This window comes from Gopherus flavomarginatus, chromosome 25 (genome assembly GCF_025201925.1).
Source record: "Gopherus flavomarginatus isolate rGopFla2 chromosome 25, rGopFla2.mat.asm, whole genome shotgun sequence".
NCBI lineage: Eukaryota > Metazoa > Chordata > Testudines > Testudinidae > Gopherus > Gopherus flavomarginatus.
Window position 1 is genome coordinate 14,603,030 of NC_066641.1, and position 24,651 is coordinate 14,627,680.

At 63.7% G+C, this 24,651-nt stretch overlaps 1 protein-coding gene across 1 annotated transcript; it reads right to left on the reverse strand.

Moving 5' to 3' along the window:
- Window positions 1–5,775: 5,775 nt before the first annotated feature.
- Window positions 5,776–24,651, reverse strand: LOC127040458 (serine/threonine-protein kinase 17A-like). The gene is made up of 7 exons (XM_050934634.1): window positions 24,376–24,651; window positions 14,885–15,097; window positions 10,943–11,087; window positions 10,578–10,704; window positions 10,191–10,239; window positions 8,546–8,725; window positions 5,776–8,250 (listed from the first exon to the last, which is right to left on the reverse strand). Exons 1-7 carry the CDS (start codon window positions 24,468–24,470, stop codon window positions 7,959–7,961), a joined length of 1,101 nt encoding a protein of 366 aa, XP_050790591.1. The 5' UTR covers window positions 24,471–24,651; the 3' UTR covers window positions 5,776–7,958.

A 24,651-nucleotide genomic window follows, 5' to 3' on the forward strand; every position in this document is an offset into this window, starting at 1 on the left:
ACACATTACATGGTTGGAGTTGTGTGTAACCTGAGCTGTCTGCAGCTATTCCTTCCAGCGACTGGTTCTGAGGCAGGGCCTTCCGGTTCCTCTCAGCCTGGAGCCTAGCCGGGCATTGGGGGCAGAGGCCGGAGGCACTCATTGGGCCAGGTTAGGGTCAGTTGGGTAGCGCTGCCTCCATCCCGCAGTGAGCGATGGAACCCAAGAGGGGTACGACCAGGACCGGCACTAGGGTTTTGAGCGCCCTAGGCGGACGGCAATTTCGCCGCCCCATGCGCTGGTCCCGCGGCTCCGGTGGAGCTGCCGCAGTGGTGTCTGCAAGAGGTCCACCGGAGCTGTGCGAGCAGCCGACCGTCCGCCCGCAGGCAAAACCGGCAGCTCCGCCCGAGCCGCGGAGCACCGGACCGCCTGCAGGCACCACTGCGGCAGCTCCACAGGAGCTGCCTGCTGCCCCCTCCGGCGGCGCCCTGACCCGGGGGACGCCCTGGGCTGCCGGCTGCCGCGGCGGCGCCCTGACCCGGGGGACGCCCTGGGCTGCCGGCTGCCGCGGCGGCGCCCTGACCCGGGGGACGCCCTGGGCTGCCGGCTGCCGCGGCGGCGCCCTGACCCGGGGGACGCCCTGGGCTGCCGGCTGCCGCTGGCTGCTCAGACTCCCTCTCTGTCCCAGCAGCAGTGGCTGCTCAACCATTTTAAAAAAAAAATTTAGGGGCTCTTTTTGGCGCCCTCAAATCTCGGCGCCCTAAGCAACCGCCTAGTCCGCCTAAATGGTTGCACCGGCCCTTGGTACGACAGATGAAGCTGTTTAATAAAATGGCACTCATCTAACAGTGCCCAAATTGGGAGTCCAGAGCGTGAGCTCGCAGAGCAGTGATCTGCCTCGGGCCAGGCCCAGCGCAGGGAACAGCACTAGTCAGTCCTGTTCTAGACCCGGCCACTTCCACAGTGTCACTCTGCCCCTCCCTCCCCAGCCAGTGCTTTTGGGGCTATTTGAACCGTCGCTAGGCAGGGAGACCAGCCCCTGCCAACAAGCCTTTAGCTGTGGGAGGCAAAAGGCCAACTTTTCTATCCTGCTGGGACGCGATTCGTGGGGTTTGGTGTTTAACAGGCCTGGGGCTGACTCGAGCTCCAGCTAGTGGCTCCCTCTGTTCTCCTCGAAGGGCAGATGGGCCCCAGCCCCGCAAGGGCATCCTTCTCTAGGCTGAGCCCAGTGCCTCCCTGCTGGGGCTGCTGAGCTGATCGGGGCTCCCAGCGCACAGGGCAGCTGGGAGGGGCTGTTTCCCCTCCAGGCTCTCCTGAGCCCCTGGTGCAGTCTGGCAGGGCTGCATTGCATTCCACGGAGGGGCAGGGCTGAGTTGTGCTGAGCCCTGGGTTTGTGTTGCTGTCGCCTGAGATCTTTCCAGTACATGCTGCAGCTTGGGCTGGCCATTGGCTGTTGTGAGCCCGGAGGGTCTGGCCCAGGGGGTGCAGCTGGGAGCTCTGGAATGGGGCTGGGAAAGGGGCTTCTCGCTCACTGTGCACCTGGCCCAGGATACCGGCAGGGCCCTGCCCAGATCCTTTCCTCCTGGTAACTCTGACCCCTGCACTCTTGCTGCATCCCCCTCCAAGCAGCGTCAGCTTTTCACGCCTCTGGTCCACGTACCCAGGTGGTTTTGTAGCTCTGCCTGGCGCCAGCGCTGTGCCAGTCTCTCACTGCTTTGGAGCGATAGGTCTGATGACGGGCAGGGGCCGGTCAGTGTCTGTGCCCCCCTTCACTGTCTGACTCCTGAGGGGAGCTGGGCCGCGCTCACCTTGCGGAAGGGCCTTGGGTTGCCTGCAGTCTGAGCCCATTGCTGGCTGGCATCTCAGCGCTGGGGGTTACTCCCCTTAAGGCATGGCAGGGGGAGCCTTGGGAGCCAAAACCCACCAGCCAGCTGCTTCTCTAACAGTGAACACCCGCCCCAGAAACCGGGCCCGGAGAGTCGTGCTGCCTATGCTGCTGCGATGGCTTCCTGAGCCAGCATCCGCCTCCCGTGCCCTGCTGGGGGTGCTGGAGCCGCAGCTGGTGCCAGGGCAGGGTGCTGACAGGGCTGAGTGCGGGCTAGAGCCAAGGAATCTCTGCCCCTGGCCAGCCTGTCCAGAAAGCCAGAGCGAAGCCTCTGGCCAGGGCTCTGCCCAGAACTGGTCAGTCGGTCTTGAGTGCACCCTGGGCTATTGCAGCCAGATGTGCCCTATCGGTACCATGGGGCAGCCCTGACCTCCCCCCAAGTTTGCTGTTTCTTGCGTTTCCTTCTCTCTGGGCTTGTGGGCTCCAAGCCCAGCCCCATCACCTCTTGTCCCACAGCCAGCAGGTCCTGCAGTGGCCAGTGGCTGAGAAAACTGCAGGCCAGCCGCTCTCTCCTGGCCGTGCCCCCACGCCTCCTGTCCAGCCGGTCTCTCCTGGCCACCCCTTTGGCCTGCAGTCCAGCCCATCTCTCCTGGCCATGCCCCCACCCCTGCTGTCCAGCCGGTCTCTCCTGGCCATGCCCCCACCCCTGCTGTCCAGTGGGGGAGTTGGCTAAAGCAGGGCAAGCTGCTCCCCGGGGACTTGTTTCCCCCTAGGCTGATTAGCCCTGTCTGCATCGGCCACTTCGCCCTCCTGCTGCAGCAGCACCAGAGTGTGGGGCTGTGTGGGGCTGGTGCTTGCTGGCCCCGTGGAACTGGGATTTTCACCCATCTCCTTGGATCTCAGGTCAGTGCTTGGCTCCCCGGGGAAGGATCCTGCTTAATTTTACTCTGTTCCAGCTGTTTCCTGCTCACGGAGCCCTGCCCCCTCCCCTTAGTGCTGTCTGAGGGGCACCAGCCCTCTTGGCAGCTGATTGCTGGCTGCAGGCAGGAGCAGCACAGCTGTGAGCTCCCAGATTAACCTGTACCCTGGGGCATGCCCCCATCCGTCTTTAATGGTCGCCCCGCCTTCCTCGGGCCATGTTCCTCGCACCACAGGCCCCACACAGCCAGAGGCTGAGCCCCCCGCAGGGCCACTGCTGATCGTATTGGGGGGCCGCTCCACCAGCTGTGTTCAAACAGCCTCCGCTGGCAGGGCCTGAGCCCACAGGTGTGTCTAGGCCTGGCCCCTGGCAGTGCCTTCCCTTTTCTGGGCTGGGCGAGACCCCAGTATCCACCCGGCCAGCCCTGAGGCCTGCACAGCTGGAGACACAGCGCCCTGCTGCCCTGGGGTGGGCATGGTGGGAGCGGCTGCGGGGGGGTGGCAGGGTGCGTCTGGCCCCTCCTTAGGGGAGTTCTCTAGCTCCTGCCCCACCATTCTGGGAATGCTGCCTGTGGTATTAACCTCACAGCAGCTCTGCTCTAGCCAGGCCCCTGGGTAATGGACCTGGGGGAGTGGCCCCATAAGTCACTGCCGGGGGGCCAGGAGCTGTGGGTGAAAGCAGCCTCTTTTGCCATTGCTCCGAACCCTGCTCCGTCCTGAGGCCTCCCCTTGTCGTGTTCCTCCCATTGCGGGCGCTGCCCAAAGCCTGGGCCTGTGAGGAATCCCCTGGCCTGGAGCCCAACGTTGGGAAATAGGAGCCTGGTTGGGGAAGAGAGCAGGACAGTCTGTATCTGTTCCCTGGGCTCACCGCCCCTGGCAGGACATGCTGCACCCAGGCCCCTCCCTGGAGCACAGTGCCACTTGCCCAGGGGCGGCTCCAGGCCCCAGCATGCCAAGCACATGCTTGGGATGGCAAGCCACGGGGGCCGCTCTGCCGGTCGCCATGAGGGCGGCAGGCAGGCTGCCTTTGGCAACTTGCCTGGGGAGGGTCTGCTGGTCCTGCGGTCGCAGGCAAGCCGTTGAAGGCAGCCCGCCTGCTGTGCTTGGGGCAGCAAAATACCTAGAGCCGCCCCTGCACTCAACCCCTGGCACTGGCATCTCCTCCAGCCCTGCTCCCTACTCCTCCCAATGGGCAACACCCCCCCTCACCCCTGCCCCCACTAATGCTGGGGAGGGGGGTGCACTCCTCACCCTGCCCTCAGTACCACAGGCCCCAGGAGCCCTTAACTGGGCTGCAGGGAGGGTTCCTGCATCTCAACCACTGCCCTCCCATTTCCCACCCCTATTCCCCAGCTGCACCCAGGGGCCCATTTCAAAAGCTGCTAAAGGCAGAGATGAAGGGAGGCTCCTGAGGCTGGCAGATCAATCCACCTTTCCTTGCCCTTGGGGGGCTGGGCACAGCTGGGGGGGTGGCACACTGCGAGGGGGAGGGACAAGACCTGGGGCAACCTGGTGCAGTGCCTTCGAGCCCATGGGGATAACCAGTGACAGGGCCAGGACCCCACCTTGCAGCCTGGGCTCTGGGGACAGAAAGGGCCTGAGCTAGGGAGGAGGTGGAGGCAGGTGTGTGGCTCAGAGCCACGAAGGCTGTAACTACAGGCACAGGTTTGGGGCTTTGCTCACTATCCCCCCTTGCTTACCTGGCCCACCCCATGGCACCCGGCTGCCCATGCACCTACAGCCCTGAGCTCTGTGCAGGGAGACAGCAGGGAGCCTGGCCTTTCCTCTGGGCCAAGGCATGGCCACAGCCCTGGCATCCTCCCTGGAATAGTGGCTGCCCAGAGAGCTCGGTGCCAGCTCCTGCCTGGGGCCCGTGATTCCCCTGCCCTGGGGGCGGGGTGGGCTGGGTGCCAGGGGAGTGAGGGTTGTGGGGCTGGGCTCCCGTGCACCGGCTCTGCCCTTGGAGTGATGCTGGCCCTGCAGGTTCCCATGAACATGCCCAGGGCAGAGGAGGGGGGAGCTGCCTGTGCCCCATCCCAGCCTGGAGCTGCACTGCCCTCTGCTGCCCAGCTCTGCTCCGGGCGCAGACGCCAGGCCCGGCTGCCTGCACCGACCGACCGGCAGTGCTAACGCCCCACCAGCACCCTGGGATCCCTGGCTGCAGCCCCTCGCCTCGGCTGGGGCCAGGGGCTGCGGCTGCCTTGGCAGCAGGATGGAGCTAGGCCAGGCACGAGTGCGAGGGGCTGTTGGCCTGGCACGCAGGGATCAGGCCCGTGCACCGCTGAGCGCTTGCTAGGTGACAGGAGTGATGCAGCCTCTTAAGAGCAGGCCAGGGCCTGGGGCTGGGCTGGGCAAAGGGGCCTGGGGCGCAGAGCTGCCCCACCCCCAGGGATCCAGCTCCCCGTGGGAGAGGCAGGGGCAGCTGCCCTGAGGGGCTTACACAGGGGGCAGATCCAAGTGGGAGCACCAAGGCTGCAGGGCAGGGATGGGGTGAAAATGGCCCCAGGAAGAGCTGGGACTCAGGCCCAGGGCAGACAGCGCTGGGCAAAGCCTCGAGGGCGTGGCTGGGCATGGGGGTGCGGAGAGGAGACAGGACAGTGAAGACCCGCTGGGAGCTCCTGGGGGCTGGCTCCCTGGAGCAGGGGCATCCTCGCACACTTGGATTTTTAAATCTCGGGGGGCTGGAGGGCCTCAGACTGCCTGCTCTCTGAGCATCGGCCTTCCTGGCAGAGCGGGCAGGCATCCAACTAGCTCGTGGCCACATGGCTGGGCCCCATGGGGCTGGGCAGGGTTCCCACAGTCAGGCACTCCCCAGGGACAGCTGTAGTGCTCGGGGGCCATTGGTGCCATGCGGAGCCCCCAAAAGCAGGTCTGAGCCGCTGTGCTCAGTGGCAGCCCCCCCAGGAGGCGTTGCAGAAGCACTGGCCAGTCACCAAGGGCATGTGGCCATGAGAGTGCTGTGGGGCACTGCCCCCATGCTGGCTGCCTGGATTGTTGGGGGAGGGGTGTTGTGGGCGCTGGGTGCCTGTACCTGGCATGAGGCGGGTGCATGGAGACGGGCTGCCCAGCAGGCACTCGGTGCTAGCAGGACTTGCCTACCTGGGCTGGGCAGGGCTTCTCACTGCAGCTTATGTGGGAGCAGAGCCTGATGAAGCTGCTCTGCGCAAGCCCACCGAGCTGGGGGTAGGGGGCTCAGCCTCCGCCTGTTCCCAGGAGCTGGAGGCAAGAGCCAGCCCCAGGGAGGACAGGGAGGTGGGCACCTGGGTTTGCTCCTTCTGCCCTAGGTCCCAGCTCCTGCAGCCACAAGCAGAGCTGCAGGGCTGGGCATGAGTCAGGCCATGTCCCACCAGTGCCAGCTGAGATGGGGGCACCCCATGCGCTGCCATGTGCATGTCCTGAGGGACACCCAGCATTTCCTGGGTGCATCCCGGGGCAAGGGGGTGAACTGGTGCCTGCCTGGCAGAGCAGCCAACCCTGCTGAGCTCCCCTGTGCCCAGCAGCACCAGACTGGCCAGGTGTGATTGCGAGGTAGTCAGGGCGCTGGGCTGTCATGCCCCTGGCAGGGAGCTGGGTGCTTGGCACGGCAGGCTAGAAGCTGCAGGGCTCAGCCCCCCCATGTGGGCAATGGGGGCTAAAAGTCACTTGCCACCTGCTCTGCCATCTCTCCAGGGAGCTCGTCACACTGGGGACACAGCACCTGCCTTACGCACCGCAACTTTGCCTGGCTGGAACTGCAGCCCCGATGGGGCCTCAGTCCTTAGAGGCCGGGGAGCCCCTGTGACCTGCTCACTTCAAAGCCGGCAAGTGTGAGGCCCCAGGCAGCAGGTCACTGGGGCCTGGGACACCCGCTCCTCCCAGCCACCACCCCCGCACCCGTGCCTTGCCCAAGCTGCTTGCATGGAGCCCAGGCTCCTGTCTGGTGGGGAGAGGTGTCCCCTGGGCAGCCTGCCTTAGCCATTGCTGGCTGCAGCACAGCCCCTGGGCAGGAGAGCTAGGCCCTGGGCCTGTCTGGGTGAGAGTGGGGCCCATGTGGGGCACGAGGCCCCTGGGGACCCCCTGGGGAGGAGCCAACATTTTTATAGATATAAACTTTAATCCTTTAGTTCAAAAAAACCAGGCAAAGACGTGGCAGCTGGTGCCACGGTCCCTCCCGGGGCGGCCGCAAAGCCCAGTGCCAGACGCGGCGGCTGCCCCATGGGCTTCACTTGGGGGGAACCCAATGGCGCCATCTGCTGGGCCAGGCACCCGCTGCAGGAGTGCCTGGTTTGGGGCTCCCCCTCGAGTCCCTGCCTGGCAGCCTGATGCCAAGGTGTGAACACAGCAGAACGGGGGCGGCTCCACTTTACCCTGCAATTGGCACCTGGACCATCAGAGAAATCTGGTGGCACTGCCAGCTCCTGGTGCCATCCGCCCCTTGCCCTCCCCAGGCCTCGCCCCATGGCCAGCACAGTGTGGCAGTGCAGCCAGCCCTCCACCTCCCCCCGGACCAAATGGGCCAGTAACTAATTTGCTAATTCAGAAACCAGAGGGAAAACATGGGTCAGCTGCCTGGGTGGGGCTGGGCCAGGCAGTGGGGCCCTTCCATGCCCCACAACAGGATGGAGGGGGGCATCCCTATGCCGCAGTGACCGCAGGCAGGGCCAGCCCCCAAATGGAGCTTCCCGGGTTCCGAGCTGAGCAGCCTCTGCCCCGCTGGGCCCTGTGCTCCCGCTGGCAGCTGCTCTGGGGGAAGCTGCTGCAGATTTCGGGTTGCAGTTTGAATGTGGGGCTCTGGGGTGACCCCCAGGGCTTTTCCATGGTGTTTGTCTCCTGTAGAGGCCACAGGGGTTCAGTCTCTTCCTTCAGCCACTGCCTGGTCCAGCTGTGCGGGGCAGTGATACCCCAACAAACTCCCGCTGGTAACAGGTGCTCCCGTCCCCCATCACTGACACTGGGGGGCTCCCCTCCCCTACAGTGACCCACCCTATCCCGTCTGACAGGCTCTGTCCTCCCCTGCAGTGCTATGTACACAGGAGCCATGGCTGCAGGGCTGAGCAGCCGGGTGCCCGACTGGCTCCCCCAGGACCGAGGCAAAGCTGCTCCTGCTCCCTGGGAGCCCCCCACTCCGGGGGCCCGTCCCTCTCGCATCCAGGGGCCCCGACTCCGGGACAGGCTTGGAAATGTGCCCGGCAGGCCTGTGGCAAGTCCGCCGCGCTGCTCTCCAAGGCAGCAGGCAAAGGGGTTGCGGGCGGCCGGCTCAGAACACCAGCTCCTGGGCGATCTCCTGCAGGGCTGGGAACGGCTTCCGCACCCCAGCCAGCTCCGTCTCCCGCACCTCCAGGCCCCTCAGCTGGCGGCAGGGGCAGGGCATCATGTAGGAGGCCACCAGCACCAGCTCTTCGTCCTCCTCAGGGCCACTGCTGCCCTCGCTCACCGGGGCCTGCTCCAGATCAGCCCGCACTGGGGCCGCCAGCTCCACCGCCGGGGCCGGGGCTGGGGCCAGGGCCAGCCAGGGGTGCTGCAGGCACTGCTCAGCCTTGGCTCGCTTCCTGCAGGCAGGAGAGAGGGGATTAGTGCTCTCAGCCAGGGAGTCCTCGGCCCTACCCCTGCGACTGCCCCCCTCCCGCATGGCCACCCCAGGGCCACCTCCGAGAGTCCAGCCTTCCTCCCGCACCGCGCTCACATCGGGCGACACCCCGGCAGCCAGCGGAGCTGGGACGAGCCCCCTCCCCAGGACACGTGCGAGGCCAGTTCCAGGGCCGATCTCCCAGGCGCGGGAGGCTCTGGGCCGGGCGCCACATGCCCGAGGCTGGTGTGACAAGGCCGGGGGGTAGCAGCGGGTACCTGGGGTTCTTGACAAGCAGGGAGCGGATGAAGTCGATGGCCTGGTCCGAGATGCCCTGGAAGACATCGGGCGGGAACTGCACGTTCACCTGGGAGATGTTCAGGAAGGTCTCCTGCTTGGTGTCACCCAGGAAGGGCGACTCGCCCGTCAGCATGACGTAGGTCAGCACCCCGATGCTCCTGGGGAGAGCCCCTGGGGTCAGAGCCAGCGGGGAGCCCAGCGGGCCAGGGCCTGGCTCCCACCGGTGCAAGCCGCCTGGTCTGTGAGTGATGGGAGGAGGCACAGCCCCCCGCAGGCAAGGCCAAACCCATGAGACTCAGTCTGTGCTCACCTCTCAGCCCCTCCCCAGGCTGAGCCCGGCCCCTGTGTCCAGGGAAGCCTGAGGACCCCGCTTCACCCCTGCTCCTCTCCCGGACACTGGCAGGTTCACAACCATGGGCTGAGACTCCTTCCCAGAGCAGGAGAGGGCCTGTGGGGGCTGATGCTGGGGGCATGGAGGGGACGTAGCCCTGTACCCCCCTCAGTGGCTCTCAACTGCAGTATTGGTTGTGCCATGAGCGGGCACTGCACCCACCCTGTGGGCTCCCCTTCCTCTACTGCAGCTGGGTGAGGGCCAAGGACGCTGGGGGCAGGGCACAGCGCTTTCTGGGGAGAGTGTATCTGCAGGGGCAGGGGACATTCGCCCCATCTCCCAGGGTGTCCCGTGCCAGGACAAGCAGGAACTCAGTTCCACGGATGACGCGCTGCGAGCAAACGCTGCAGCTACCTGGTGACCTGCAGCAAGGGAACACCACCCCCTGCCTCTTTGCACCAGCCTCCCATGTGCCGTTTGTGACAAACGGGACTGTTCTTAATGTTTCCTCTGACTACTGTGTGGGTGCCTCAGTTTCCCCTGTGCATTTCTTAAGTCTCTAGGTGATGGGATAAGGGAGTGTGATTGTTGCAGAACAAAGGGCCAGTGCACATAAATGGCGAACAATCTGTCTCCTGGCAACTGATGGCCCGGGGCTCTTCCCCCCTGCCACGGGATGCTAAAGATGTTGGAGAACAAAGGAATCAAGTGACCTCCTGGCCCGGGAAAGGAACAAAGCCCAGAGAAGGAGGGGCTGGAGGGGGTTTCAGTTTGGGGCTGGCTGGGGACGAGGAGTGAGGGCAGACGTGGGGGTCTGGCTCACTGCCCCCCAGAATGGACCTGGCCGAGGGGTCCCGTTCGCTGTACCTACAAGCTCTGTTTTAGACCCTGTTCCTGTCATCAAATAAACCTCTGTTTTACTGGCTGGCTGAGAGTCACGTCTGACTGCAAAGTGGGGGTGCAGGACTCTGTGGCTTCCCCAGGACCCCGCTGGGGCGACTCGCTGGGGAAAGCACACTGAGGGGCAGAGGACGCTGAATGCTCCAAGGAGAGACCCAGGAGGTGAAGCCGTGTGAGCGTCTTGCCCTGCAGACAGTCTGCTCCGAGGGAGAGGAGGCTCCCCAAAGTCCTGCCCGGCTTTGTGGGGAGCAGATCCAGAGTGTCACCCAGGGACTCCGTGACACCGTTACCCTGCCCCCACGCCCCAGGAGAAAGGACAGACCCCACTGCCCCGCATAGGCCAGAGCTGACGCCTGCCCCTAGAGGAGGGCAGAGGGACCCCAGAGACCTACCACATGTCGGTGGCTGTGCTGATGGGCTCATAGCTCAGGACCTCGGGAGCTGCAAAGAGAAACGTAGGGGAGTTACGGGCCCTGCCGCCGGTGCCAGAACCTCCGCCCCGGCTGCAGAGGGTGCCCAGGTTGGCGGTGGGAGCAGAGGGTGCTGGAGGGGGCAGCAGCTGGGCAGCAAGCTCAGCACAGGTCTGAACGGGCTCGGGGAGGGGGCGAGACCCATGCCCAGTCCCTGGCTCTGCTGGAGCCCTTGGGCCCACGGCTCAGAACCCAGGCGCTCGGGACAGATTCACTCCCGTGGAGTCACGACCAATGTCTGCAGCCCAACAAGGATGTGCCCCCCCCAGCCTGTCCCCGGTCTCTGATACCCGCCGCGGTGCCACCTACCCACATACTCCGGCGTGCCCAGAATCTCGCGCACCTCCCGCACGGCGTCCACCCGACGCGATAGCCCGAAGTCCACGATGCGGATGTCGCCCAGGGGGCTGCTGCTGGTCAGGAGGATGTTCTGGGGCTGCGGGCAGAGGCAAGGTGTGAGCGGGGAGGGCCGGGACGCTGGTGCTGGGGCAAGGCAGGGCTGGGCTGGTGCTCCACTCCCTCTGCAGCGATGGGGGGTGGGAGGGACTCCACCACCACAGGGACAAGGAGGGTTTCCGGGAGTCCTGGGGGAACCAGCCCTTTCTGAGCTGTGTCCACCCGTCCCACCCTCCCGACAGACTCTGCTCCCAGTAACAGCCCAGCCCCGCCGGTACCTTCAGGTCCAGGTGGACGACGTTGTGCTGGTGCAGGAAGGCGACGCCGCGCAGGATCTGCCGCACCAGCCGGATCACGTCCTGCTCGGTGAAGGCCTCATCCTGCTCTGCTACGCATTGCTGGAAGATCTCCCCGCCAGCTGCGCTGAAGGGGGGGTGGGGACGGCAGGTGAGCGGGGACGGAGCCTTGCCGGCAAATGCCCCCCCGCAGCCACGAGCACCTGCGCACGCTAACCCCCCTCCCCAGGACACGCTAACCCCCCAGCTCACGCTAACAACCTCCCTCCCCCAGCACATGCTAACCCCCCAGCACCAGCACACGCTAACCCCTCTTTCCCCAGTGCAGGCCTAGCTCTGCCACCTGATTCCCAGCCTCCCCCTCCACCCTGGTGCTAATCTCTAGACCTGGCCGCTCCCCTCCAGCGCCAGGAGTCGAACCCAGGCATCCGGACTGCCTGCTCATTTCACAAAGGGCCGGTGGGCAGGGACCCCTCAGGGAAGGGCTCCACCCCCATTCCCTGCGTCAGCACAGCCACCCTGGGGCCCCATCCCCGTCCCCGCTGGGATCACAGGAGACAGCTCTTGGCAGGTCACTCTCCTGCCCAGCCGCTGGTGCCAACACCTGGCCTGTTCCTCGCTGGTTACGTAACCGCAGCCCCAGCACCCAGAGGGCAGGGCCATGCCCGTCCCAGTGCCCGGCTCCGGGCCCAGCCCCAACAGGGCGTGCAGGGTGCACGGCACCGTCCCGTGGAGCTGCTCATGCCCATGCTGCTGACCCCTAGGTGCCCCCAAGCAGCCAGGATGCTGCACGTTCCTGGGCGCCAGCCAGGCTGGTTCCATGCCAGGGGTGTCTCCGCAGCTCTGCACAGGATGCCCTCCAGCCTCTGCCAGCAATTAACCAGGAGCCACAGGGGCTGTTTCTGTGCCACCAAGCCCATAGGGCTGTTCCCCAGCCTCCTGGCAACGGGTCCAGGCGTGCCCAGGCCAGGAGGGAGCCAGGGGCTGGCCTGCAGGAACTGGGAGAGCCAGAAACCTCTCTGGGGAGCCTGCACCCACAGGACCAGTGAGGGCATGAAGGGGTGGATATGGCTTCAGAGCAGGCCCGAATCCAGGTGCCTCAGCAAGACAGGTGGGTTTTTGCCCATCCCCGGACCTGCCACCCCAGGAGCCTCTTCCCAGACTTCACAATGTGCATCACTGGCACTAACCCCAGCGCAGGCTGGCTGGCCCTTTAAAGGGAGCTGGGCTCGCTGCTGGCCCCAGCTGGCTGGGATCAGAGCGGTGATGGCCCGCAGGGGCTGAGACCTCAGTTTGCATAGAGGAACCACAGAGAGCAGCTGGGCTGGGCTGTCGGGGGCTCCGGGAAGGGGCGTGGGACGCAGGGCTCTACTCTGGAGACGGTGAGGTAACTCTGAGGGGACTAGCCGAAGGGAGCCCAAGTGGGGTGAATTCACCTTGGTTTTGTTTGGAGGTTTGTTACCCTGGAAGGGGACTGAATTGTGACTGAGGCAGCTGGAGGAGTGAACCTGAGACAGGGAGTGCCTGCAGTGCCACGCTCAGCCAGCAGGGGAGGCTAGCAGGTAGCCACGTCCCGTGGCACCCACCTGATGCTGGGAAGGGAAGGGACAGATCGTGGCTTTCCTGGGCTGCAAGGGGCCGGCTCCCTAGTGCAGTGGCTTTGTGTGCGTGATAGCAGCTGGCACAGGCAGGGAGCCGTGGGTTCTGCGACTGCAGGAACTGGGGCCAATTCCCAGTGTGGGCCAGGCCACAGAGGGGGTCACTCCAGGCTGAGCTGCTCCCCATGTCTGGGGGGACTCGCTAGGTGACATCAGAGGCAGCAAGGCCCAGTGGTGAGGGCCCTGGCCTGGGTGTCTGAACACCTGGGTTCTACTCCTGACTTGCTGTGGGACCTTAGACCTGTCCCTTCCCCTCTCTGGTCCTCTCCCACCCTTGTCTTGTCTATTCAGCTTGTAACCTGTGGGGCAGGGACTGTGCTAGGTGCTGCATGTGTGCACCATGGGGCCCTGATCTCGGCTAGGGCTCGTCGGCACTGCTGTAGGAGCAGAGGGAGCATGCTGACGGGCAGGTTTGCATTGCTCACCTCACGCTGTGGTTACAGCGAGAGCAGATGACAGCCCCGCTCTGAGCACAGAAAACATGCACAAAACCATGAGCTGCTTCTGGGAACTCAACGCCGAGCTAGCGTCGCGTTTCAGAGACAGCCACCCACGCGCCTTTCCTCGCAGCCACCCAGCGCGCTGGCGGTGGGCAGGGGCCAAGGGAGAGCAGAATCCCTCTGACTTTCAAAGGGACCCAAGACCCACAGGGCCAGCGAGGCGCTTTCCGAAAAAACCCAGAGCGGCTGCAAGCTTCTGTTTCCGCTCGCGTGCCCAGCGAGGAGGGGTGTTTTTGCCAGGAAGGCCCAGGTCTCATAGGGTCCCCCAGCTGTCTGGTCAGGTGCCTGCTGCCAGCACCACATCAAGGGCTGTGTAATTAGCTGGGGTTTATACTGGCACAAGGGTCCAGGGTAGCATCCACGCCCAACGTGCTGGTTACCCAGATGCCCAGCCTGCCTCACGTGCCCATGGCACCATGTCGGCAACAGCCAGCGCCAGCCCAGCCCCTCCCGCTTGTCCCAGGGCCAGCGAGGGGGGATTCAGGAGTGTCATTATGTGTCCCAGCACCTCTGGGTCACTGGTTCCGACCCGGCCTGAGTGAGGAATACCCCCAGGCCTTGGTCCGTGAAGACCGAGCTCTCCCTCCTCCCTCGGGCAGGCTGGGCTGGCGCCCCACCCCACCAGCCTTTGGAGGGCCCATCCAGAGGCCCTGCCAGTAGTGAAGGCTTCTTTCCCACTGCAGTGGGGCAGCTGGGCTCCTAGAACCAGCCCTCCCCCTCCAGCAGCACAGGGTCCCCACCCCATGGTCAGCCCCACGGTCCCTTCAGCCCTGCGGTCTGTGCAGGGGGGGTCCCTGTAGCGTCACTTCTCTCTCCTGCCGCTCCCGTCCTGACGTCACTGTCCCGGCACCACCTGAGTCTCTTTCCCAGTAAAGGAGCCTGGCCTGGTTTGTGGAGAGGCCCCAGACAGGAAGCCGTGCTCTCTGGGGATCCAGCTGGGGCCCTGTGGTGGAGCCGTGTGGGCAGGATGCGGCCCCAAGCTCAGCAGCTGCCCGGAAAGGGAGCTGAGAAACGGGGCTGAGGCTGTTTCTCAGACACGCTCTGGTTAAGTCACTTCCTGCTGCGCTCAGCCCCAGCCATGCAGCCAGCCGAGGCAGCAGGTTTCAAGTGCAGGCGCTGGGCAGGGCAGGGAGCTGGTGCCCTGACACAGGCCCTGGCACAGCCCGTAGGTACTCACTGTCCGCGCTCTATGGACAGGCTGTTCTAGAGCCCCGGAAAGCACTTTCTAGGCCACAGGAGGCTGCAGGGCCCTGATCAGAGACACTCCCCTGCAGCCCCAAGGAGAATCACAGAATCTCAGGGTTGGAAGGGACCTCAGGAGGCATCTAGTCCAACCCCCTGCTCAAAGCAGGGCCAATTCCCAACTAAATCATCCCAGCCAGGGCTTTGTCAAGCCTGACCTTAAAAACCTCTAAGGATGGAGATTCTGCCACCTCCCTAGGTAACCCTTCCAGTGCTTCACCACCCTCCTAGGGAAATGGTGTTTCCTAATATCCAACCTAGACCTCCCCCACTGCAACTTGAGACCATGCCCTTCTCTGTAGAGGGTCCTGCCCCTGCTGACCCCACTGGCTGGACCAGGGAAAGGACCCAGCCTGCAGCCTTCACCCTGCAGAGCAAGGGGCGTGTATGGAGGGGCTGGGGCCGAGACCAGCCAAGGGGTGAGGCAGTGTGGGGACCCCGCTGGGCTCAGTGTGGGGCCGAGGAGCGAGGGGGCCCCGTCTGCCCAGGCCCATGGCAGCGAGGAGCCCCTGCCCGGCACTCACCACTCCAGCACCAGCACGATCTCGGCAGGAGTCTCGTAGACCTCGTGCAGATCCACCACGTGGGGGCTGCGGGCGGCCAGCTCCAGCACGGCGATCTCGTTGATGATGTCGAGCCGGCAGTCCTCGCCCTTGCGCCGCTTCCGCAGGAACTTGGCTGCGAACTCCCGGCCCGTGGCCTTCTCCAGGCACTTCTTCACCACCGCAAACTTGCCCCTGCGGAGAGGAGCCATCAGGGAACTGAGCAGGGGCTGGCCCTGGCCCCTCCATCATCATGCCCCTTCCCCATGCAGCACGGCCCCCCTGCCCTCCCTCCCTTCCTCTGCAGCCAGCCCCCCATGAACCCCTGAGCTGTGAGAGTCACAAGGTGCAGCTTCCGCGACTCAGGGACCTGGTGCTGACAGGGAGGCCCGGCAGTGGGGAGCGTGTGGGGGGGTTAGAGGGAGGGCGGAGATGGCTCTACTCAGGGCAACCAGCCATGCTGCTGGGAAGGGGGTGCACGGGCCTCCTCAGTGTCATGCACCCCAACAGCTAACCCAGCCCCCAGCACTGTGGAGACCCTACAGCTCCCCTGAGGCCCCCTGAGCAGGGGTAAGGTCAGGTCAGGTACCCCCATTATCCACAGCACGTCCAGGAACAGAGCCCAGGCCTCCTTCTCCCTGGCCTGTCCCCAGTCCCCCTGCCAGGGGAGTGCCCTGCAGATCTGCACCTGGGGGAAGGAGTCACCAAGCCGGGGCAGGAGCAGCTCCCACCCTGCAGGCAGAAGGGGCAGGCACAGCAGGGAGGAGCCAGGATCCTGGGATCTCGCCATGTAAACAGAGACGTTCCCTGCTGCCATTTCCAGGAGCCCCTCGTCTAATGGGAACCATGTGGCCTGGGCACCAGGCTCAGCTCCCGAGCAAGCGGCAGCTGGGGGAACCCCAGAACCCCAGCATACAGCGCCGCAACCACAGCCCCGAGGGGAGCGGGCACAGGCCCACTTGCGCTGCGCCCGCCAAGCCCCAGGAGAGCCTGGGGCAGCAGCCAGCAGGAGCTCAGAGACGTGCCAGCACTTCCCCCACAGGCTGTTTGTGCCACACATGTGGGTCCCGACTGACCCACATGGCTCCAGACACATCCAGACAGCAGCCGCCCCTCCTGCGAGCCAGAACCCTCTGCAGCCCAGGATCACAGCCACCTCCTCCTCACCCTGACCCCATAAGCTCAAACAGACAAGTGGCCTGGATGAAGCTAGCAAGAGACAACAGGCCCCTCGCCCGGCTGCTCCCCCAGTGCCCCTGTTTGCACCACTGGACAGAACTGGAGAGCTGGCTCCCCATAAGCCAGTCACAGCCCAGCCCCAAGCCGCTCGGCTGTTCTCAGGGCGACCTCTGGCGACAGCCGCTTGGCCCCAGAAAGTTTGGAAATGGCCCCGACTCAGAACTTCGTGCCCAGAACTGAGAGATTCCAACAGCTTCTGGGTGGCTACTTGTAAATAGCCAGGAAGGGAATTTGCAAAATGGAGAGACAGTGACGCTGCTGGAAGATTCCACACACGCACCCCGAACCCTTAATCCTGCCTGCACCCCCCTGCCAGCCCAGCCCTGGACTCCCCACCCCCGGCTCTGCCAGGGCCCCTCAATCCTGACCCCCAGCCCCCTGCCAGCCCAGCCCTGGTGCGCTTTTCTCACACACCCCAGGTCAGTCTCAGCTGGGAGTCACCCTTAAAAGCTGGCCCAGGGTTGCTGGCTCTCCGCTAGGAGCCCACAACCTGCCCTGTGTCCCAGGGCTCTCAGGGGAACACTGGGGCATGGGCAAGGCCAGTGCACTGATCAGCTAGCCCCAGCCACTCTGGCACCTGGCGACTGGCATGAGCATGGCAGGACTCCCCTCTCTGAGCCCAAGGCTCCCTGCAGGGTCACTGAATGCCTGCAGACATGGGCAGCAGCAGCTCTGCACCCTCCCGGGCCAGGCCAGGCTGGGCTCAGCAGTTTTGGGGGGCATTCCATGCAGGCTGCAGCCTTGCTGGATTGGGGCCCAGCTCAGCTGTTGCCACCAGGGCCGGCTCCAGGGCTTTTGCGCCCTAAGCAGGAAAAAGGGGAAAAAAAGCCGTGATTGTGATCAGCTCTACCGCCCCTGCTTCAGCAGCAATTCGACTGCTGGTCCTTCCCTCCGAGAGGGACTGAGGGACCCGCCGCCGAAGACCCGGACATGCCATCAGCGGCACCAAGCAGTTGCTTGCTGGGCTGGTGCTCGGAGCCAGCCCTGGTTGCCACCACAGCAGAAACACCCCTGCCAGCTCCCCACACGAACACATGCCACCAGCCTGGCACTGATAATAAAGGGAGCTGGGGAGTAGGGGGAGGAGGCTTCCTCCAGGCTGAACCCTCCAGTTTATTCTCAGACAGCCTGGGGACCCTGTGATAAGCTGGGAGCTCCTGGCCTCCCTGACCAGGTGCACAGAGAAGTAGGGCAGGGGCTGCCCCGAGACAGCAGCAGGAGCGGCTACCCTGGAGCTGCCACGCTGGACCTCCAGCCCAGAGGGATGCCCTCCCGGCAGCCCCAGAGGTCTTTGCTCCAGCCACCACCCAGCTAGAGGTGCTTCCTTCCCTGGGGTTCAGCCTGCTGTCTCTCCAGTGTGTCCAGCCTGGGCTGCATGGCCTGGGCTGGCCCAGGATTCCCGGCCTCTGGTCTCCAGGGGTGGGAGCCTGTTCGTTGCCCCTAAGCGAGCGGAAATTGGACATGAATGCATCTCGCCGCAGGAAGCAGCAGGGACAACCCCCCACCTGCTCCTAACTGGACCCCAGCAGCCAGGGCAGCTGAGGGAGAGCCCAGCCCCCACTCTTCAGTCCCACGCTGTGGGGCTCATCCCCAGGGTGCCCCGTGCTAAGCTGGGGCAGATGAGACAGGCTCTGCCTGGAGGAAATGCGCCACCTGCTTCCATGGCTTGTGCTCCCAAAGCCAGAAGGGCAAGTGCAGCGAGCAGCCAGGGGCTAGGTGCCCGAAAGGAGCCCTCCCAGGCCCTGCTTCCCTCTGTGCCCAGGGCAGGGCCTGCCAGGAAATGCAGGAACCAACAAGTTCCCAGCTCTGTGCTCAGCCGGACTCCCAGGTGGGTCCTCGAACTATCGCTCAGCTCAGACAGTGCCAGGGGACGGGCATGGGGCTGCACAGCCCAACAGGGCCCAGCTGCTCTGAACCCAGCACTCTGGGGGGAGGGCAGGTCTTTCCCCATCAGAATGGACTTGGCTCCTCTTTATGCACATCCCAGCCCAGCCTGATGTACTGTCCCTGCTCGAGAGACCCAGAACAGGAATGGCTTGGTGGGGGGTGGAGGGGGGTTGTAGGTCAGGATTGAGGGGCACAAGTAGAGGTTGCCCAGGGGGGTAGTGGGGGCTGTGGGTCGGGGTACAGGGGCACAGCAGAGCTTGTGTCTGGGTTGCCCAGGGGGGTAGCAGGGGCTGCAGGTCGGGGTACAGGGGCACAGCAGAGCTTGTGTCTGGGTTGCCCAGAGGGGTAGCAGGGGCTGCAGGTCGGGGTAGAGGGGCACAGCAGAGCTTGTGTCTGGGTTGCCCAGGGGGGTAGTGGGAGCTGTGGGTTCGGGTACAGGGGCACAGCAGAGCTTGTGTCTGGGTTGCCCAGGGGGGTAGCAGGGGCTGCAGGTCAGGGTACAGGGACACCGCAGAGCTTGTGTCTGGGTTGCCCAGGGGGCTAGTGGGGGTTGCGGGTCGGGGTAGAGGGGCACAGCAGAGCTTGTGTCTGGGTTGCCCAGGGGGCTAATGGGGGTTGCGGGTCGGGGTAGAGGGGCACAGCAGAGCTTGTGTCTGGGTTGCCCAGGGGGCTAGTGGGGGTTGCGGGTCGGGGTAGAGGGGCACAGCAGAGCTTGTGTCTGGGTTGCCCAGGGGGCTAGTGGGGGTTGCGGGTCGGGGTAGAGGGGCACAGCAGAGCTTGTGTCTGGGTTGCCCAGGGGGCTAGTGGGGGTTGCGGGTCGGGGTAGAGGGGCACAGCAGAGCTTGTGTCTGGGTTGCCCAGGGGGGTAGCGGGCTGCAGGTCAGGGTACAGGGACACCGCAGAGCTTGTGTCTGGGTTGCCCAGGGGGCTAGTGGGGGTTGCGGGTCGGGGTAGAGGGGCACAGCAGAGCTTGTGTCTGGGTTGCCCAGGGGGCTAGTGGGGGTTGCGGGTCGGGGTAGAGGGGCACAGCAGAGCTTGTGTCTGGGTTGCCCAGGGGGCTAGTGGGGGTTGCGGGTCGGGGTAGAGGGGCACAGCAGAGCTTGTGTCTGGGTTGCCCAGGGGGCTAGTGGGGGTTGCGGGTCGGGGTAGAGGGGCACAGCAGAGCTTGTGTCTGGGTTGCCCAGGGGGGTAGTGGGAGCTGTGGGTTCGGGTACAGGGGCACAGCAGAGCTTGTGTCTGGGTTGCCCAGGGGGCTAGTGGGGGTTGCGGGTCGGGGTAGAGGGGCACAGCAGAGCTTGTGTCTGGGTTGCCCGGGGGGTAGCAGGGGCTGCAGGTCGGGGTACAGGGGCACAGCAGAGCTTGTGTCTGGGTTGCCCAGGGGGCTAGTGGGGGTTGCGGGTCGGGGTAGAGGGGCACCGCAGAGCTTGTGTCTGGGTTGCCCGGGGGGTAGCGGGGGCTGCGGGTCGGTGTAGAGGGGCACCGCAGAGCTTGGGTCTAGGTTGCCTGGGGGGGTTGCAGGGGCTGCAGGTTGGGGTACAGGGACACCGCAGAGCTGTTGCAGGAAGTTTGCCCAGGACCGGGCCTGGCTACAGCCATGGGCAGTTTGTCTCTCACTCACAAGCTCTGAACTTCATGCTTAAATTCTTCTGAAAAAAAAACACACGGAGGGCAAGAGCTCCCGCAGGCGTCGCTCCCTGGAGGGAGGGGAGCTGAGCTGGCTGCACAGCCCCCACTAGGGTTCTGGCTGTTCATCCCGGCGGTGGAAGGACTGTGCACTGGGCTGGACACTGGAGACCTGGGGTCAGTTCCCGTCTCTGCCACAGACTCCACGTGTGGCCTTGGCTGAGTCCCTTCATCCCTCTGAGCCTCAGTCCCCAGCTGTAGCATGGGGGTGGTTGTTCCCTTCTTTGCACGGAGGTTGGGGGGACACAAACCACGGGGGATTGTGAGGCTCAGATGCTGGGGTGGGGCAGCTGGGCATATCATGTGGCTCTGCCAGAAACAAGGGGCCACGTCTGGGCTGCACCGGTCACAGGCACAGATGGAAAGAAGCCTCGGGGTGACGTTCTCAGGGTCGGAAGGTGGGAGCGAGCTACTATCCCCCTGGTGAGGACAGGCAGCAGCCAGTGTGGACCAGGATAAGAGGCGGCTGGCACAATGGCTCAGACGGTGAAATGCCAAGTCCTGGCCCAGGCTCCAGGCAGCGAGGGCACCAGGCTCTGGCTCAGAAATAGCCTCCGCCACAAGAACCCAGCAGCCGCCGTCTGTCCCAGACAGACTGTGCTGCTAAAGATAGCCAGGGTGGGTACCGGCTCCGGCCTCAGCCCTGGGGAATCCAGGGCTGCTTTCAGAGCGCCAGCAGCCTGCAAACCACAGAGCGCTACCCCATGCCGGTGGCTGCCCGTGCTATGCACAGGGCACGTCACCTGCTCAGCACCCTGTGACCCTGATCTGTGCAGAGCCACCAGGGCCCAGGTCAGGGAGATTTGTCTCGTCTTGGCTAGCAGGAAATCAGCAGGTAGCAAGCAACTCGCTCTGAGCAAGAAACCGCACCATATTCGGCTTCCAACTGCAGAGCACTGAAATGCTGGGGGCCCCCCCTGCAACCAGTTCCCCCCCGCCTGGCACCGGGCAGCTACAACCAAACTGCACTTCAGCGGCGTGAAAACCAGAGTTTGGCAAAGCCAGGCACCAGGGGATGGTCTCAGGGGGATGGGGGTGCAGGGCTCCCTACCCGGGGGGGTGGGGGTTACAGGCTCTCTGCCCTGGGGGGCAGGGCTCTCTGCCCCGATGTGTGGCTGCGGTGTGTGCAACAAGAGAGATTCTCCCTTCACCAGAAGCTACTGTATTCCCCCCCCCTCCCCAGGCTCCCAGCCCGATCTGGGCACTTTGGGCTGGTGCCAGAAGCACCAGCGAACGGAGGAGATGGGCCAGGGAAGGTCCTTCCCGTGCCCCCCAGGGGGTTATTTGATGCCCCAGAGTGGAGTGAGATCTCAGTGGCATCCCCCCACCCCCTAGTCCGTGCTGTGGCCGGCTCCCTGCTGCAAGCCTGGCCCCGGGGTCAGCCGAGGACACTGGTGGTGCCAGCAAGGCAGCCTCCCCACCCCAGCTCCAGGCGGCAGAGTGAGAGACAACCCCCAAGGGCACTTCACCCCCCATCCCTGGATCTCAGCCAAGCGCTGCTGCCACAACCCGCCCGGCCCAGGCTCGTCCCCTGCCTCAGTGGCCCTGGGCTGTGACTCTCATGAGATCAGGTTTGTTCACCCCTCCCTGGCCTTCCTCCGGGCACCAGCAGTGCGGCCCCAAGTAACCCTACACGCATGGCCCCCCGGGGCGCTGGGAGCCCGCTGCCACCTCCCACCACCACCCCGGGCGCTCGCAGCCGGGGGAGAGGCCCCGAAACAGCACTTGGGCTACGCTTCCCGGGGCAGGGAGACACACAGCGACACCCGAGCCACTCACACACTGTAACACACACACGCAGCGACACCGAGCCACTCACACACAGTAACACACACACGCAGCGACACCGAGCCACTCACACACAGTAACACACACACACACAGCGACACCGAGCCACTCACACACAGTAACACACACACACAGCGACATCTGAGCCACTCACACACAGTAACACACACACACAGCGACACCGAGCCACTCACACACAGTAACACACACACAGCGACACCCGAGCCACTCACACACTGTAACACACAAACACAGCGACACCCGAGCCACTCACACACAGTAACACACACACACAGCGACACCCGAGCCACTCACACACAGTAACACACACACACAGCGACATCTGAGCCACTCACACACAGTAACACACACACACACAGCGACACCGAGTCACTCACACACAGTAACACACACACACAGCGACACCGAGCCACTCACACACAGTAACACACACACACAGCGACACCGAGCCACTCACACACAGTAACACACACACACAACGACACCCGAGCCACTCACACACAGTAACACACACACACACAGCGACACCGAGCCACTCACACACAGTAACACACACACACAGCGACACCGAGCCACTCACACACAGTAACACACACACACAGCGACACCCGAGCCACTCACACACTGTAACACACACACACAGCGACACCCGAGCCACTCACACACTGTAACACACACACACACAGCGACACCGAGCCACTCACACACAGTAACACACACACACACAGCGACACCGAGCCACTCACACACAGTAACACACACACACAGCGACACCCGAGCCACTCACACACAGTAACACACACACACAGCGACACCCGAGCCACTCACACACTGTAACACACACACACAGCGACACCCGAGCCACTCACACACAGTAACACACACACACAGCGACACCGAGCCACTCACACACAGTAACACACACACACACAGCGACACCGAGCCACTCACACACAGTAACACACACACAGTGACACCCGAGCCACTCACACACAGTAACACACACACACACAGCGACACCGAGCCACTCACACACAGTAACACACACACACAGTGACACCGAGCCACTCACACACAGTAACACACACACACACAGCGACATCTGAGCCACTCACACACTGTAACACACACACAGAGCCACTCACACACAGTAACATACACACACAGCGACACCGAGCCACTCACACACAGTAACACACACACAGAGACACCCAAGCCACTCACACACAGTAACACACACACAGAGCCACTCACACACAGTAACACACACACACAGCGACACCCGAGCCACTCACACACAGTAACACACACAGAGCGACACCCGAGCCACTCACACACAGTAACACACACAGAGCGACACCCGAGCCACTCACACACAGTAACACACACACACAGCGACATCCGTGCCATTCACACACAGCAACACACACACAGAGCCACTCACACACAGTAACACACACACACACAGCGACACCGAGCCACTCACACAGATCCACTCACACACAGAATAACACACACATACAGAGCGACACTCGAGCCACTCACACACAGTAACATAAACACACAGCGACACCCATGCCATTCAGACATACTAACACACACACACAGTAACACACACAGCGTGACATCTGAGCCACTCACACACAGTAACACACACACACACAGCGACACCCGTGCCACTGACACACAGTAACACACACTCAGTGACACCCGTGCCACTGACACACAGTAACACACACAGTAACACATGCAGAGTGACACCCGTGCCACTGACACACAGTAACACACACATAGCGACACCCGTGCCACTGACACACAGTAACACATGCAGAGTGACACACGTGCCACTGACACACAGTAACACACACACACTGACACTCATGCCACTGACACACAGTAACACATGCAGAGTGACACCCATGCCACTGACACACAGGAACACAGAGTGACACACACAGAGTGACACTCATGCCACTGACACACAGTAACACACACACAGCGACACCCGTGCCACTGACACACAGTAACACATGCAGCGTGACACCCTTGCCACTGACACACAGGAATACACACACAATGATACACACAGAGTGACACTCATGCCACTGACACACAGTAACACACACACAGTGACACCCATGCCACTGACACACAGTAACACACACATAGCGACACCTGTGCCACTGACACACAGTAACACACAAACACATTCAGAGTGACACCCATGCCACTGACACACAGTAACACACAAACACATGCAGAGTGACACTCGTGCCACTGACACACAGTAACACACACATAGCGACACCCGTGCCACTGACACACAGTAACACACAGTAACACATGCAGAGTGATACCCGTGCCACTGACACACAGGAACACACACACAGTGACACACACACAGTGACACCCATGCCATTGATACACAGTAACACACAAACACATGCGGAGTGGCACCCGTGCCACTGACACACAGTAACACATGCAGAGTGACACCCGTGCCACTGACACACAGGAACACACAGTAACACATGCAGAGTGACACCCGTGCCACTGACACACAGGAACACACACACAGTGACACACACACAGTGACACCCATGCCATTGATACACAGTAACACACAAACACATGCGGAGTGACACCCGTGCCACTGACACACAGTAACACACACACAGCGACACCCCCCCCCCCATTTATTCACACACTGCTCAACAAAGTCCCGCCCGAGCTGAGCGGTCAGGCACCGACACAGGTACAAAGTGACACCCAGCCCGCACCTGCCAGCCCCGCTCCCGCTCCGGCTGCCGCGGCCGGCGAGGGGCTCCTGGTCCGGGGCCCGGGGCCCGGCTCACCTGCCCAGCTCCCTGCCCAGCAGGGTGTAGCTGTCGGCGAACCGGTCCGTGCGGATGCGGGTCTGGGTGTGGGCGGCCATGCCCTGGCGGCTCATGCTGGACGGGGCGCCCGGGCGGCGCTGCCCGGAGCCCGAAGCCTGGAGCGGGCTGGTGCGGAGCGCCCGGGGCTCGGTGCTGGCCCAGTCCCAGGCGAGGCGGCCCGGCGGGGAGAAGCGGCTCTGGACGGGTCGGTCCGGACTCCGGGGGCAGCTCTGTGCGCCGGGCCAGCGGCTTGCA